At 47.7% G+C, this 17,436-nt stretch overlaps 1 protein-coding gene across 41 annotated transcripts in view; it reads right to left on the bottom strand.

Moving 5' to 3' along the window:
* Positions 1–10,690: 10,690 nt before the first annotated feature.
* The window catches only part of RBM6 (RNA binding motif protein 6), a 124,928-nt gene continuing 118,182 nt past the window's right edge, over positions 10,691–17,436 (bottom strand). For all 41 annotated transcript variants that reach the window (XM_074032246.1, XM_065540596.1, XM_074032249.1 and 38 more), the window contains 3 exons: positions 16,310–16,407; positions 13,527–13,659; positions 10,691–10,932 (listed from right to left, as the gene is read on the bottom strand). In XM_074032246.1, coding sequence (XP_073888347.1) covers positions 10,807–10,932; positions 13,527–13,659; positions 16,310–16,407 — 357 coding nt within the window. In that variant the 3' untranslated portion in view covers positions 10,691–10,806. The remainder of the gene's footprint in view (positions 10,933–13,526; positions 13,660–16,309; positions 16,408–17,436) is intronic.

Below are 17,436 nucleotides of genomic sequence, written 5' to 3'. Positions count from 1 at the left end.
GCGCCTGTAGTCCCAGCTACTCGGGAGGCTGAGGCAGGAGAATGGCGTGAACCCGGGAGGCGGAGCTTGCAGTGAGCTGAGATCTGGCCGCTGCACTCCAGCCTGGGCGACAGAGCGAGACTCCGTCTCAAAAAAAAAAAAAAAAAAAAAAAGAAATATATGTGGTGTGTGTGTATTTAGAGAGGAAGTATATACAATTTATGGGGAAGCATATATGCAAAATATCAGAAAAGAGTAAATGCATTAATGAAATTTAAAAGTTAAACATAGATGACATCATTGCAAACCCTACAATGGATGATGCAGATGCCAAGAATCTAGAACCCACTAGACTTCATAGCCACTAGCCGTTGCCTGCCTTGTCCCCAAGGCAGTTCAACAAACACCTTTGGGTATTCCTGAGGTGCTTCCTGAGCTGGGTTCATCACCAGTCATAAAAGCTATATAGCTATTTACAAACCACAAAATAATCTTTTTTTTTTGAGAGGGGGTCTTACTCTGTCACCAAGGTTGGAGTGCAGTGTCGCGATCTTGGTTCACTGCAACCTCGACCTATCAGGATCAAGCGATCCTCCTGAGTAGCTGAGACCACAGGTATGTACCACCATGCCCAGCTAATTTTTTGTATTTTTGGGGTAGAGATGGAGTTTCACCATGTTGCCCAGGCTGGTCTGAACTCTTTTTTTTTTTTGAGACGGAGTCTCGCTCTGTCACCCAGGCTGGAGTGCAGTGGCCGGATCTCAGCTCACTGCAAGCTCCACCTCCCGGGTTCACGCCATTCTCCTGCCTCAGCCTCCCGAGTAGCTGGGACTACAGGCGCCTGCCACCTTGCCCGGCTAAGTTTTTGTATTTTTAGTAGAGACGGGGTTTCACTGTGTTAGCCAGGATGGTCTTGATCTCCTGACCTCGTGATCCGCCCGTCTTGGCCTCCCAAAGTGCTGGGATTACAGGCTTGAGCCACCGCGCCCGGCCTGGTCTGAACTCTTAAGTTCAAGCAATTCTCTTACCTCAGTCTCCCAAAGTGCTGGGATTACAAGCATGAGCCACCATGTCCAGCCTGCAAAATAATTCTTGAACTTGAAGAGGTCCCTGGCAAAAAAGGATGGATTTCATCCAGACGTAAGTGCCATCCTCCAAATTATCTCTGGTAGCTGATCTTTTAGACATTGCCCTGTTGAGCTTCAGAGCTCTGCTGCCAAAGGCCTGTCTGGTAGCTGATGTAAGAAAAACAAAGACATCAGAGTGAGTTGCTTTTTGTTTTAAATAAAGCCACATAAGTTCAATAAAGAATAGTCCTTTAAGATTGTCTTTTCTAGTTTCTGGATGTGAAAAAAAAAAAGAAAGTTCCCCTCTTTAATGAAATTATGATCATGTCTTAAAAAAGAAAATCTCCTACCACTTGGCAAAAGAAGAGACTGGTTCACATGTTTTGGTTCCAGGCTGGGATCTATTGCTCTAGAAGATAAAGAAGAAAAAAATGTATGGAAGAATTCTTGCCTATACCAATAAACCAAATGATTTCTTTTGTCAAAGATGGGCTTTGATGAACTAAGGAAGAGATATAATCAAAATTCAATCCGACAAGTATTTTCTATAAATCTGTGAGTTCAGCATTGTTTATTAATTTATTGAGTACCTGTGCCAGGCCCTAGGGATAAAGTAGTGAGGAAATTACCAAAGATCTCTGCTCTGGCATCAAAAACCTCAGGGAACTTCCCAGGGACATCACAGGGTGACTGTTTTCACACCCATTCCTACTTTAATCAGTACCCAAGTGTTGTGCCTAACCCCTATTAACGTCAACAAGGGAAGGAACTAGGTTCAAGAGGCTGAAGAAGAGACCTAGAGCCAGCAAATGAGATGTGAGGTTTTATTACTTTAAATGACAAAAACCATGATTACTTTATCTCCAATCTTGTATTAGGGGCTTACATACAGAGAAGAGAGCCCAGTGGCAGTGGGCTGGAAAGGAGAACCACCTTATGTACAGAAATAGTCCAGTGGTGGCTGGGCGCAGTGGCTCACACCTGTAATGCCAGTACTTTGGGAGGCCGAGGCAGGTGGATCACGAGGTCAGGAGTTCAAGACCAGCCTGGCCAAGATGGTAAAACCCCATCTCTACTAAAAATATAAAAGTTAGCCGGGTGCTGTGGCAGGTGCCTATAATCTCAGCTACTCATGAGGCTGAGGCAGGAGAATCGCTTGAACCCGAGGGAAGGAAGTTGCAGCGAACCAAGATCACGCCACTGCACTTCAGCCTGGGTGACAGAGTGAGACTCTGTCTCAAAAAAAGAAAGAAAGAGGCTGGGCGCGGTGGCTCAAGCCTGTAATCCCAGCACTTTGGGAGGCCGAGGCGGGCGGATCACAAGGTCAGGAGATCGAGACCACAGTGAAACTCCGTCTCTACTAAAAATACAAAAAAAAAATTAGCCGGGCGCGGTGGCGGGCGCCTGTAGTCCCAGCTACTCAGGAGGCTGAGGCAGAAGAATGGCGGGAACCAGGGAGGCGGAGCTTGCAGTGAGCCGAGATCGCGCCACTGCACTCCAGCCTGGGCAACAGCGTGAGACTCCGTCTCAAAAAAAAAAAAAAAAAAAGAAAGAAAGAAAAAAGAAATGGTCTAGTGGTGATGGCTGGATAACAGGATAACATATCCGCATGGCCCGGTGGCAGTGGGCTAGGCAGGAAAACTGTAACTGCCTGCAAACATCATGCAGCGTATATAGCCTATTCACTTAATAATACTCTCCCCCTAATGACCTCCACCTGGCAATCTTCATTTGCCCCAAAACTCAGGGCCTCAATCTCCTGTATGTCCCATGTTCCATGTGACAGACTGAGGGCTAAGATGTTTATCATAGGTAAGGAACGAAGTTCTAGTTGGTCACTCCCAGATTCCCTAGCTGGGAATACACTTCATGTGCATCTGCCATACACAGTTATTCTAAGAGTAGGCTTAAATTATTGCTCTCAAGCCTGGGTATGGTGGCTCATGCCTGTAATCCCAGCACTTTGGGAGGCCAAGGTGGGCAGATCACTTGAGATCAGGAGTTCAAAACCAGCCTGGCCAATGTGGCGAAACCCCATCTCTACCAAAAATACAAAAATTTGCCAGGCATGGTGGTGCGCGACTGTAGTCCCAGCTACTCGGGAGGCTGAGCCACAAGAATTGCTTGAACCTGGGAGGCAGAGGTTGCAGTAAGCCAAGATGGTGCCACTGCACTCCAGCCTGGGTGACAGAGCAAGCAGAGTGAGACTGTCTCAAAAAAAAAAAAAGGCCGGGCACGGTGGCTCACACCTCTAATCTCAGCACTTCGGGAGGCTGAGGCGGGCGGATCACGAGGTCAGGAGATTAAGACCATCCAGGCTAACACGATGAAACCCCACCTCTACTAAAAAATACAAAAAAATTTAGCCGGGCATGGTGGCAGGCACCTGTAGTCCCAGCTACTTGGGAGGCTGAGGCAGGAGAATGGTGTAAATCTAGGAGGAGGAGCTTGCAGTGAGCAGAGATTGCGCCACTGCACTCCAGCATGGGCGACAGAGCAAGACTCTGTCTCAAACAAAACAAAACAAAACAAAACGCTATCAGGTGCTTTTTTTTTTTTTTTTTTTTTTTTTTTTGAGATGGAGTTTTGCTCTTGTTGCCCAGGCTGGAGTGCAATGGGGCAATCTCAGCTCACCGCGACCTCTGCCTCCTGGGTTCAAGCGATTCTCCTGCCTCAGCCTCCCAAGTAGCTGGGATTACAGGCATGTGCCACCATTCCTGGCAAATTGTGTATTTTTAGTGGAGATGGGGTTTCTCCATGTTGATCAGGCTGGTCTCGAACTCCCAACCTCCGGTGATCCACCTACTTGGACCTCCCAAAGTGCTGGGGTTACAGGTGTGAGCCACTGAGCCCAGCTGGTACTGCTTTAAAAAGTATACTAAGGCTAGGCATGATGGCTCAGGCCTGTAATGTCAGCACTTTGGGAGGCCCAGGCGGGCAGATCACTTGAGGTCAGGAGTTCAAGACCAGCCTGGCCAACATGGTAAAACCCCATCTCCACTAAAAAATACAAAACTTAGCAGGGCATAGTGGCATGTGCATGTAGTCCCAGCTACTCAGGAGGCTGAGGCAGGAAAATTGCTTGAACCCAGGAGGTGGAGGTTGCAGTCGGCTGTGATCTTGCCACCGCACTCCAGCCTGGATAACACAGAGGGACTCTGTCTCAAAAGAAAAACACAAAAAGTGTATTAAAAATTTCATGGCTGGGTGCGGTGGCTCACGCCTGTAATCCCAGCACTTAGGGAGGCCGAGGCGGGCGGATCACGAGGTCAGAAGATCGAGACCATCCTGGCTAACATGGTGAAACCCCGTCTCTAGTAAAAATACAAAAAATGATCTGGGTGTGGTGGTGGGCGCCTGTAGTCCCAGCTGCTTGGGAGGCTGAGGCAGGAGAATGGCGTGAACCCGGGAGGTGGAGCTTGCAGTGAGCAGAGATCGTGCCACTGCACTCAAGCCTGGGCCCACAGAGCGAGACTCTGTCTCAAAAAAAAAAAAAAGGCCGGGCGCGGTGGCTCATGCCTGTAATCCCAGCACTTTGGGAGGCCGAGATGGGTGGATCACGAGGTCAGGAGATCGAGACCATCCTGGCTAACACGGTGAAACCCCGTCTTTACTAAAAAATACAAAAAACTAGCCGGGCGAGGTGGCGGGCGCCTGTAGTCCCAGCTACTCGGGAGGCTGAGGCAGGAGAATGGCGTAAACCCGGGAGGCGGAGCTTGCAGTGAGCTGAGATCCGGCCACTGCACTCCAGCCTGGGCGACAGAGCGAGACTCCGTCTCAAAAAAAAAAAAAAAAAAAAAAAAAAAGATAAAAAATTCAGACGCTGGCTTGGCACAGTGGCTCATGCCTGTAAATCCCAGCATATTGGGAGGCTGAGGCGGGTGGATCACCAGAGGTCAGGAGTTTGAGACCAGCCTGGCTAACATGGTGAAACCCCGTCTCTACCAAACATACAAAAATTAGCTGGGCGTGCTGGCAGACGCCTGTAATTTCAGCTACTCAGAAGGCTGAGGCAGGAGAATCGCTTGAACCTGGGAGGCAGAGGTTGCAGTGAGCTGAGATCATGCCATGCACTCCAGCCTGGGCTAAGAGAGACTCCATCTCAAAAAGAAAGAAAAAGGAAAAAAAAAATTTCAGACCGGCCGGGCGCGGTGGCTCAAGCCTGTAATCCCAGCACTTTGGGAGGCTGAGACGGGCGGATCACAAGGTCAGGAGATCGAGACCATCCTGGCTAACACGGTGAAACCCCGTCTCTACTAAAAAATACAAAAAACTAGCCGGGCGAGGTGGCGGACGCCTGTAGTCCCAGCTACTCGGGAGGCTGAGGCAGGAGAATGGCGTGAACCCGGGAGGCGGAGCTTGCAGTGAGCTGAGATCCGGCCACTGCACTCCAGTCTGGGCGACACAGGGAGACTCTGTCTCAACAACAACAACAACAAAAAAAAAAAAAAAAAAAAATTTCAGACCTTGCATGTTCTCACTCATAAGTGGGAGTTGAGCAATGAGAACACATGGACACAGGGAGGGGAACATCACACACGAGGACAAGGGGAGGGAGAGAATCAGGATAAATATTTAATGCATGCGGGGCTTAAAACCTAGATGACGCCAGGCGCAGCGGCTCATGCCTGTAATCCCAGCACTTTGGGTGGCCGAGGCGGGCAGATCATGAGCTCAGGAGATCGAGATCATCCTGGCCAACATCGTGAAACCCCGTCTCTACTAAAATACAAAAAATTAGCTGGTTGTGGTGGCGTGTGCCTGTAGTCCCAACTACTTGGGAGGCTGAGGCAGGGGAATCGCTTGAACCCGGGAAGCGGAGGTTGCGGTGAGCTGAGATCCCGCCATTGCACTCCAGCCTGGCGACAGAGCAAGACTCCGTCTCAAAAAAAAAAAGGAAACCCAGATGATTGGTTGATAGGTGCAGCAAACCACCACGCACATGTACATGTACACCTATGTACAAACCTCCACATTCTGCACATGTATCCTAGAACTTAAAGTAAAAAAAAAAAAAAAAATTCAGACCTTATTTCCAAAAGCAAAATCTCCACCACAAAGGAAAAGTTAAATTAGGAAGAGCAAACAAACCTAGGCCATGGGCCAAACTAGGTCTGAGTTTAAAACACTTACTCCAGGGAAGATGTTGTAATCCCAGCACTTTGGGATGCCAAGGTAGGTGGATGACCCTGAGGTCAGAAGTTCGAGACCAGCCTGGTCAACACGGTGAAACCCCATCTCTGCTAAAAATACAAAAATTAGTCACGCATGGTGGTGGGTGCCTGTAATCCCAGCTACTAGGGAGGTTAAGGCAAGACAATTGCTTGAACATGGGAGGTGGAGGTTGCAGTGAGCCAAGATCATGCCATTGCACTCCAGCCTGGGCAACAAGAGTGAAAAATGCATCTCAAAAAAAAGAAAAGGAAAAGAAAAAAAAACCAAAAAGGCCAGGCGCGCTGGCTTACGCCTGTAATCCCAGCACTTTGGAAGGCTGAGGTGGGCAGATCACGAGGTCAAGAGATCGAGACCATCTTGGCCAACATGGTGACACCCTGTCTCTACTAAAAATACAAAAATTAGCAGGCGTGGTGGCATGCACCTGTAGTCCCAGCTATTCGGGAGGCTGAGGCAGAAGAATCGCTTGAATCTGGAAGGCAGAGGCTGCAGTGAGCTGAGACTGCGTCAATGCAATGCAGCCTGGCAACAGAGCAAGACTCCGTCTCAAAAAAAAAAAACCCAAAAAAACAAATCTATGTCATGCTGTCCCCATAGCTTACTGTATTTCTCCCTTGAGGGTCTCATTGTGTCAGTAATTGCTCAATGTCCATTTTTCCCAGTGGACTGAGTTATATGGGCACAGAAGCCAACATCAGTCTTGCTATAATCCCCAGTGACATGTAGGCTAAGCTTCCAAAACATATACCAACACTTAATAATTGGATGCTGCCTATGTTAACAACTTCAATAGTGAAGCATTTAATGTGTTCCATAGCTCATGACAGGTCCAGTTGGGTGACATAGGGTTAGAAGGAAAACCTGGTCTGGCCAGTTCAGGACAAAACTAGACCAGCTTCCAAAGAGTTTTGACCTACTCAGACAGGATGCAATGAATTACTTCACAGATGAATCTGCAGACCATCGTTAGATGAGAAGGGTTTTTAAAGTGCACTTGTCTAGTGCTGATAGATTCAAATGGCCCATCTTATGTAGTAATGCAGCACTAGTAGTAGCAAGGCCCAGAAGATGGGGCTCTCAATTTCTAAGCTAATGTGCTCCTGATTTTATTTGTTTTCCGTTTTGGATGAATAAAGATTTATTAAAGAGAACAATTAGATCTGGACACAGCATGGCAAATAAATTCAGATTTACTATTCCTGTTGATTTTTTTTTTTTTTTTTTGGACGGAGTCTTGCTCTGTTGCCCAGGCTGGAGTGCAGCGGCGTGATCTCAGCTCACTGTAAGCTCTGCCTCCCAGGTTCACACCATTCTCCTGCCTCAGCCTCCCAAGTACCTGGGAGTACAGGCGCCGGCCACCAAGCCTGGCTAATTTTTTATATTTTTAGTAGAGTCAGGGTTTCACCATGTTAGCCAGGATGGTCTCAATCTGCTGACCTCGTGATCCGCCCTCCTGGGCCTCCCAAAGTGCTGGGATTACAGGCGTGAGCCACTGCACCTGGCCTGAAGTTTTCTTCTTAGCATATTCTCGAGGCGGGTGGATCACGAGGTCAGGAGATCGAGACCATCCCTGGCTAACATGGTGAAACCCCTTCTCTACTAAAAATACAAAAAAAAGCAGGGCGCGGTGGCTCAAGCCTGTAATCCCAGCACTTTGGGAGGCCGAGGCGGGTGGATCACGAGGTCAGGAGATCGAGACTATCCTGGCTAACATGGTGAAACCCCGTCTCTACTAAAAATACAAAAAACTAGCCGGGCGTGGTGGCGGGCGCCTGTAGTCTCAGCTACTTGGGAGGCTGAGGCGGGAGAATGGCGTGAACCCGGGAGGCGGAGCTTGCAGTGAGCCGAGATCACGCCACTGCACTCCAGCCTGGGAGACACAGCGAGACTCCGTCTCAAACAAACAAACAAACAAACAAACAAACAAACAAAAAAACTAGCCGGGCGTGGTGGCGGGCGCCTGTAGTCCCAGCTACTCGGAGGCTGAGGCAGGAGAATGGCGTGAACCCAGGAGGCGGAGCTTGCAGTGAGCCGAGATCGTGCCACTGCACCCCAGCCTGGGTGACATAGCGAGACTCCGTCTCAAAAAAAAAAAAAAAAAAAAGCATATTCTCCCTAACATCTCCCACTCCTCACTACCCATCACTACCCATCTCTCCCAAACCCTCCGCCCCACCCACCTTTAACAGAGTATATTTCAGCCCTCCCTGGTCCAGCCTTATGTATACAGATCATACAACCAAGGGGTTGGCAAACTAAAACTCACAGGCCAATACTGTCTTTGTGAATAAAGTTTTATTGAAACACAGCCACAACCACTTGTTTACAGATTGCCTATTGCTGCTTTCTCACCAGGACAATACAGCTAAAGATGATCTGACCTGCCTTATTCCATCAAGATGGTGGTCTCAGTTCTCTTCCTAAGAAACATTCTTCCCTTGAGATATGTGCAAAGTGAAATTTTTAGTACTGTGATATGTAACCCTGAGGAATTTTATTTTTCTGAGACAGGGTCTCACTCCATTGCCCAGATTAGAGTGCAGTGGTATGATCACTGCACTCATTACAGCCTCAACCTCTTGGGCTCAAGTGATCCTCTCACCTCAGCCTCTGAAAGTGCTGGGATTATAGGTATAAGCCACCATGCCAGGATTTTTAAAAGTTATAATAGGCTCTCATAGCCAAAGAAATACAGCAAAATTTAAAACAAAACAAAAATAGGCTTGTAAGTTACATAGTCCTTTTTTTTTTTCTGACAGAATCTCACTCTGTCGCCCAGGATGCAGTGCAGTGATGTAATCTCGGCTCACTGCAACCTACTCCCAGGCTCAAGTGATTCTCTGCCTTGGCTTCCTGAGTAGCTGGGATTACAGGTATGCACCACCATGCCCAGCTAATTTTTGTATTTTTAGTAGAGACAGGGTTTCACCATGTTGGCCAGGCTGGTCTCGAACTCCTGACCTCAAGTGATCCACCTGCCTTGGCCTCCCAAAGTGCTGGGATTACAGGAGTGAGCCACCCACTGCACCTGGCCTTATATAGTCCTTTTATTTTATTTTGAGATGGAGTCTCGCTCTTGTTGCCCAGGCTGAATGAAGTACAGTGGCGTGATCTCAGCTCACTGCAACCTCCACCTCCTGGAAGTGATTCTCCTGCCTAAGCCTCCTCAGTAGCTGGGATTACAGGTGCCTACCCTCATGCCCGGCTAATTTTTATATTTTTAGTAGAGACGGGGTTTCACCATGTTGGCCAAGCTGGTCTTAAATTCCTGACCTCAGGTGATTCACCCACCTCGGCCTCCCAAAGTGCTGGGATTACAGGCGTGAGCCACCGTGCCTGGCCTATAGTCCTTTTAACAACAAAGAATTTTTTTTTAAAAGGCTCACTTTTGGGCCGGGCCCTGTTGCTCATGCCTGTAATCCCAACACTTTGGAAGGCCAAGGCAGGCAGATCACTTGAGTCTGGGAGGTCGAGGCTACAGTAAGTGGTGATCATGCCACTGCACTCCAGCCTGGGCCACAAAATAAGACTCTGTCTCAAAAAAGGAAAAAACAAAAAACAAAAAACAAAAAAAACCTCATTTTTGAAGCAAATACTGGAAAATGGTAGAGGTGATGATGGAGAAATTGAGAAAGATTTGAAAGAGGGCAGATACCTCTTTGGAGAATTTTAGCAATGGAGAGAAGAAGAGCTGGGCAGTGCCTGGAGAGGAATGGTGATCCTTACTATGCCAACTTTTTTTTCTTTTTTTTGAGACGGAGTCTCGCTCTGAGTGCAGTGGCCGGATCTCAGCTCACTGTAAGCTCCGCCTCCCGGGTTTAGGCCATTCTCCTGCCTCAGCCTCTGGAGTAGCTGGGACTACAGGCGCCTGCCACCTCGCCCGGCTAGTTTTTTTTTGTATTTTTTAGTAGAGACGGAGTTTCACCGTGTTAGCCAGGATGGTCTCGATCTCCTGACCTCGTGATCCGCCCGTCTCGGCCTCCCAAAGTGCTAGGATTACAGGCTTGAGCCACCGCGCCCGGCCACTATGCCAACTTTTAATCATAAAGTGTGAAGCATGGAGTACTCTTCAGGCACTCAGAAAAAGAGTTCTCGCCTTCCCCCAACCCTACCATAACAGGGAATCAGAAGAATTTTGAAGATCTAATGAGTAGTAAACCAACATATGCAATATGTTCAGCTTAAGCAGTTATTAAAAAATAAAAGAAACAAATAATGAAATGCTATATTCGCTGATTAGATTAAGAAAATAAATTGTATGGTCTGACAGCGTTCACACAAGCTATGGTTCAAAGGTCATTGTAACCCACTTACTTATACTGACAGTAGGCAGTATTCTAAGGTTTAATGCAGCACTAGTTGCTACTTCAGCATAACTTCAAATGGGCCTGAACCAAGGCACTCTCTCCCTCCTACTAGTAGCCCCATTCCCACCCATCTCTGGAAAAAAAAAATTAACAAAAAGATAATCACATTGAAAAAAAGTTTATTTAAAAAAGTTCTAGCAGCAAGAACAGTAACAAAAGAAAAGGAGAGACAAACAAAACAAGGAGGAGGTTGTGTCCCATGGAACTTGTCTCCATTCTTAATCGAGTTCTTTATACCGAGCAAACATGACTCTTCGAACAGCATCTCGGTAAGTCTCATTGGACTGTCTTTTGCTGGTTCTTCCTGGGGCTCCAACACTGGGGACCCTCATCCGGCCTTCAGCCTGTAAAACAAAGACAAACTATAAAGTGGGCCCTATAGATTAATTAGCCTCAGTGCTGGTCTTTGAACACAGGCATTTCTGGACTAGTATGGAGCAGTATATAGGAGATACATATATATACACACATATATATATATTTTTTAGATAAGAGTCATGCTCTGTCACCCAGGCTAGAGTGCAGTGGTGTGATCTGGGCTCACTGCAAGTCTGCCTCCCAGGTTTAAGCAATTGTTGTGCCTTAGCCTCTGAGTGGCTGGGACTAGAGATGCCTGCCACCACACCCGGGTAATTTTTGTATTTTTAGTAGAGACAGGGTTTCGCCATGTTGGCCAGGCTGATCTCAAACTCCTGGCCTCAAGTGATCTGCTCACCTCGGCCTCCCAAAGGGTGGTGAGCCACCACGCCTGGCAGGATAATTTTTTTTTTTTTTTTGAGACAGAGTCTTGCTCTGCCACCCAGGCCAGAGTGCAGTGGCACAATCACGATCTTGACTCACTGCAACCTCTGCCTCCCCAGTGCAAGTGATTCTTCTGCCTCAGTCTCCTGAGTAGCTGGGACTACAGGTGTGCGCCACCACGCCTGGCTAATTTTTTTTTTTTTGAGACGGAGTCTTGCTCTGTCGCCCAGGCTGGAGTGCAGTGGCCGGATTTCAGCTCACTGCAAGCTCCGCCTCCCGGGTTTACGCCATTCTCCTGCCTCAGCCTCTGGAGTAGCTGGGACTACAGGCGCCCGCCACCTCGCCCGGCTGGTTTTTTGTATTTTTTAGTAGAGACGGGGTTTCACCGTGTTAGCCAGGATGGTCTCGATCTCCTGACCTCGTGATCTGCCTGTCTCAGCCTCCCAAAGTGTTGGGATTACAGGCCTGAGCCACCGCACCCGGCCAATTTTTTTTTTTTTTTTTTTTTTTTGAGACGGAGTCTCGCTTTGTCGCCCAGGCTGGAGTGCAGTGGCACCATCTCGGCTCACTGCAAGCTCTGCCTCCTGGGTTCACGCCATTCTCCTGCCTCAGCCTCTGAGTAGCTGGGACTACAGGCACGCACCACCACGCCCGGCTAATTTTTTGTATTTTTAGTAGAGACAGGGTTTCACTGTGTTAGCCAGGATGGTCTCGATCTCCTGACCTCGTGATCCACCCGCCTCGGCCTCCCAAACTGCTGGGATTACAGGCGTGAGCCACCGCGCCCGGCGAATTTTTGTATTTTTAGTAGAGACGGGGGTTTCATCATATTGATCAGGCTGGTCTTGAACTCCTGACTGCCTTGGCCTCCCAAAGTGCTGGGATTACAGGCATGAGCCACTATGCCCGGACCCTGGCAGGATAATTTTTTTAATAATCTTTTGGCCGGGCACAGTGGCTCACATCTGTAATCCCAACACTTTGGGAGGCCAAAGTGGGTGGATCACTTGAGGCCAGGAGTTTGAGACCAGCCTGGCCAACATGGCGAAACTCTGTCTCTACTAAAAATACAAAAATTAACTGGGTATGATGGCACACACCTGTAATCCCAGCTACTCAGGAGGCTGGGGTGGGAGAATTGCTTGAACCTGGGAGGTGGAGTTTGCAGTGAACTGAGATCGCATCACTGCATTCCAGCCTGGACAACAGAGCAAGACTCCATCTCGGAAAAAAAAAAAAAATAGAATCTTTTATTTTATTTTATTTTATTTTTTATTTTTTGAGACAGAGTTTCGTTCTGTCGCCCAGGCTGGAGTGCAGTGGCCGGATCTCAGCTCACTGCAAGCTCTGCCTCCTGGGTTTACGCCATTCTCCTGCCTCAGCCTCCCGAGCAGCTGGGACTACAGGCGCCCGCCACCTCGCCCGGCTAGTTTTTGTATTTTTTAGTAGAGACGGGGTTTCACTGTGTTAGCCAGGATGGTCTCGATCTCCTGACCTCGTGATCCGCCCATCTCGGCCTCCCAAAGTGCTGGGATTACAGGCTTGAGCCACCGCGCCCGGCCATCTTTTATTATTAAACAAATACCCAAGATGAATAAGGTGGGTGGTGACGCTATGATTGGAAGATTCAGCCTTCAATACCAGAGATATGAGAAACTCAGTCGGAGAAAAATAAGCCAATCTCTTATGGCTGGCATTTTCAGAGGAGAACCAAGCCAACACAAAATGGGTAATGTTCCCTCTTATCACCTTCTCTAGAGGCTCTTGAAATATGAGGGGCAAAGTCCTTCATGGGAACGAGAACTACATGCTCCTTAAATTTTAGCCATCAAAGACTTCCGCTGACAGTCCCTCTCACGGATGCCTCTGTACTTTTCATTGCTGATACCCTGGTTCTTCTGACCAAATGATTCTTCAGTCTCAAACTGCCTCAGATTCTGCTCTACTATTTACTCTGTGTAAGAGTATGATGAAATCCATTCCAACTCCTTCCTCCTCTTCCTAACTCCAAACTGCAAAGGGCCCAGCCTACCAAGCTATAACCCAGCATTGAAGACTGAAGTGTTCAGCTCTCATGTCCTATCCCACCAGTAGAGAAAGCCCAGCAAAATGACAAAGACACCACTCTAGGTCAGAAAGTGAAAGTTAATTACATTCCAGGTTCCTGTCACCCCCCAAAAGACGGAAACCATTTTACCTCCTCTGATGAAGCCAATCCAGGATGGCCATATCCCAGGCCTGCCCCTTTCCTCCAGCCAGTAGTAGCCTGTTGGACACAGCCTCCTTTGCTGCTAGTGTCGGTATCTTCTTTATCAACAAGTTTACGATCACTGCAAAAGAAGCAGACACTATCACTTCCTTTTTTTTTGAGACGGAGTTTCACTCTTTTTGCCGAGGCTGGAGTGCAATGGCTCGAATTCAGCTTACTACAAACTCTGCCTCCCGGGGTTCAGGTGATTCCCCTGCCTCAGCCTCCTGATTAGCTGGGATTACAGGTGCCTGCCACCACACCCGGCTAATTCTTAATTTTTTTTTTTTTTCCCAGTAGAGACAGGGTTTCACCATATTGGCCAGGCTGGTCTCAAACTCCTGACCCAGGTCAAGAGGGTAAAGCAGCAAGACTAAAGAAGTACTGAGAGAAGAGTTCTAGAGAACACCTGGATTTACCCAGAAAAGGAAGAGGAGCAGAAAAGGTGACTGGGAAGGAGAAGAGCCAGGAGAATGTGGTAAGAAAGGTGCTGAGAATAAAGAAGGGTCTCTTTCTGCACCCCACCTAAGCCTTGTCCCAGACGACTCAAGGCCAAGGTGTCCTTCCTCCTGATGGCTGACTCCTTCACCTAGTCCTAATCCACCGTATTTCAAACTGCAGAGAATGACCCAATGGAATGTCACACTAAATGGTCCCACTGTAACAACTCATAAAAATGGAGACTAGACTTGAATAAAAATATCAGGCTTCACTGTACATAGTAAGAAAGTATTTTAGATGAAAACTTCTTCAGTTGTGTACACACATACACTTTATTATTGGGCCACGATACAAAAATACATCTCTTATTGTGGGTTGGATCAAATAAGCTGGAATGCCAGAGCCCCAGACCCTGTCCAGCCTCGTCAGGGGCCTTGCTCTGTCAGTCATCTCCCATTCCTCCTGCTCATGCATCCACTTGTTACCCACTTTTCCTTTTCTTTTTTTTTTTTTTTGAGAACCGTATTCAAGTGATTCTCCTGCCTCAGCCTCCCGAGTAGCTGGGATTATAGGTACCCACCACCAAGCCTGGCTAATTTTTTAATATTTTTGGTAGAGACGGGGTTTCACCATGTTGGCCAGGCTGGTCTCGAACTGCTGACCTTAAGTGATTCACCCGCCTTGGCCTCCCAAAGTGCTGGGATTACAGGCATGAGCCACCACACCTGGCCCATTTTTCCTTTCCTTTTTTTTTTTTTTGAGACAGAGTCTTGCTCTGTCGCCCAGGCTAGAGGGCAGTGGCATGATCTCGGCTCATTGCAACCTCTGCCTCCCGGGTTCAAGTGGTTCTCCTGCCCCAGCCTCCTCAGTAGCTGGGATTACAGGCACCTGCCACCGTGCTTGGCTAATTTTTGTATTTTTAGTAGAGAAGGGGTTTCACCATCTTGGCCAGGCTGGTCTTGAACTCCTGACTTCGTGATCCACCCGCCTCAGCCTCCCAAAGTGCTGGGATTATAGGTGTAAGCTACCACGCCTGGCCCCCATTTTTCCTTTTCAAGGCCTTTACTGTCCCTTCTCCTCCTGGCTATCCAAAGACCAGAGACCTGAGCGCCATCAGTGACTTCTCTCTTTCCCCAGGTGATCACAAAGACTGGTGGATCTGACACCTCTCTCTAATCCACACTCCTTTTCTTTTCTTTTTTAAAATAGAGGCAGGGTCTCCCTTCTCCCTATGTTGCCCAGGCTGGCCTTGAACTCCTGAGCTCAAGAGATCCTCCTTCCTCAGCCTCCCTGTGTTGGGATTATAGGCCACTCTCCTTTCTAGACTCATGACCTTCACTCAGGCAATCATGATCTCTCACTTGAATTACTATAGAATTTGCATAATGCATTAGTCTCTCTATAAACTCATCTTCCACATAATTAGTAATCTCTCCAAAATGCAAAGCTAGGTCAATACCCTGCTTAAAATTATTCCATGACCTTCCACTGACTTTAAGATAAAGCCTTAGCATGGTGTTCAAGGTGTTTAAACTTCATGAACTAGCCTGCATCTTTTGGACCTGGCTTATCTACTGTCACTCAACAATATACCTGCAGTGTTCAGGACCATCAAGCTATTTGCAATTCCTCAAACATATCATAAGTTCTTGTATCCCTGGTGGATGAAATTTCCTGAAATGCCCTTCCCTTCCCCACTGATTTCTGTGTCTGCCCTATGAGATGCACCATCACCTAAGTCTCGTCTATTCTGTGTTCAGTCAAGGATAATCTATGTCTTGCTCACCTGAGTATTTCTTGCACTTAGTACCTGTAAACAGTGGGTTATCAACAAATTCTGTATAACTCTGGGCTTACAACTTGGGAACTAGCGGACTAAAAACAAGTATAGGAAGCTAGATATCATATATCTCCATCAGCAGCCTACCATTTATTTAGCACCTATGTGTGAGAATGGAGGTTCCGTAGAGAAAAAGCCCAAGAGTGTGACATTCTTATCAGGCCCGTAAAGAGGGTACAGTATTACTGATGAAGATGGAAAGGGTTCCCGATCGTGGCTACTCCAGCCCCTACTTTGGGAAGGCAAAGCTGCCAGCCAACCTTCCATGCACATTCCCCGTATAAAGACAGATAGTCAAAAGGATGGAGTGGACCTCATGTTCTAGCAGTTCAGACAGAATCTACTGATAACATCATCTCCCTGAGACAGAAAACAGCAGTACAGTTGAAGGAAGAGGTGGTTTTATCATTAGGCCTTGAGGCCTAGGCTGAATGAAGAGTTCCTGGCTTACCTGTCAGATTCCCTGGAGTATTTAATCCGTTTCCTTTCTGGAGAGTCAAAAGACTGGAGCTTTTCCCTGCGATCATTTCCTCTTTCTTTAAACTTTCCCTGTTGGTAAGCAGAACAGACCTGAGATTTCCACCTGAGGGAATTGGGGAGTGGGGAAATTTTACCCCATTAATGTTATTTCTTTTTTTTTTTTCTTGAGACGGAGTCTCACTCTTGCCCAGGCTGGAGTGCACTGGCGTGATCTCAGCTCACTGCAACCTCTGCCTCCCAGGTTCAAATGATTCTCCTGCCTCAGCCTCCCAAGTAGCTGGGACTACAGGTGCATGCCACAATGCCCGGCTAATTTTTGTGTTTTTAGTAGAGACGGCGTTTCACTGTGTTAGCCAGGCTGGTCTCAAACTCCTGACCTCATGATCCACCCGCCTCGGCCTCCCAAAGTGCTGGGATTACAGGTGTGAGCCATCGCGCCCAGCCCTGTTATTTCTTTTAAAGTGAAGGTAGCTCACTTGGTAACTCCTGGAATCTCTCACTCCTTTACACATTCTTCTAGACAAAGCAGTGACTTCCTGACTTACAAATTTGGATAGAATAAGTTGGCATGCTTGGTTCAGCTCTTTTCCCCTTCTGAGAAGCAGGGGAAGTACATAAGCCCTCCACTACACAAGCCCTCGGGCATATATATAAAACTTAAGGAGTCCAAAGCAGCTCTTACATGGAGAGGTGGTTCTTTGCAGTAGACTACCTTAAGGAAAGGAAAAGTACTACAATATGCTTTCCACTGTCCTATGGCCAGTTCAGTTTGTGAATTCACTATCTCTAACAGTCCTCCATAGGTGGATTCTTTTGTTTGTTCTTGAGATGGAGACTTATTCTGTGACCCAGGCTGGAGTACAGGGGTGTGATAATAGCTCACTGCAACATGGAACTCTTGGGCTCAAGCAATTCTCCCACCTCAGCCTCCTAAACTGCTGGGGTTACATGTATGTGCCACTGTGCCTGGCTCTCCACAGGTGGATTCCTTTTTGTTTGTTTGTTTTTTTTTGAGACAAGGTCTGGCTCTATGACCCAGGTTGGAGTGCAGTGGCACAATCTCAGCTCACTGCAACCTCTGCCTCCCAGCTCATGCCA

Source organism: Macaca fascicularis, chromosome 2 (genome assembly GCF_037993035.2).
Source record: "Macaca fascicularis isolate 582-1 chromosome 2, T2T-MFA8v1.1".
Classification (NCBI taxonomy): Eukaryota; Metazoa; Chordata; class Mammalia; order Primates; family Cercopithecidae; genus Macaca; species Macaca fascicularis.
Note: the sequence above shows the minus strand (reverse complement) of the source record. Positions and strands in the feature narration are given on the sequence as shown.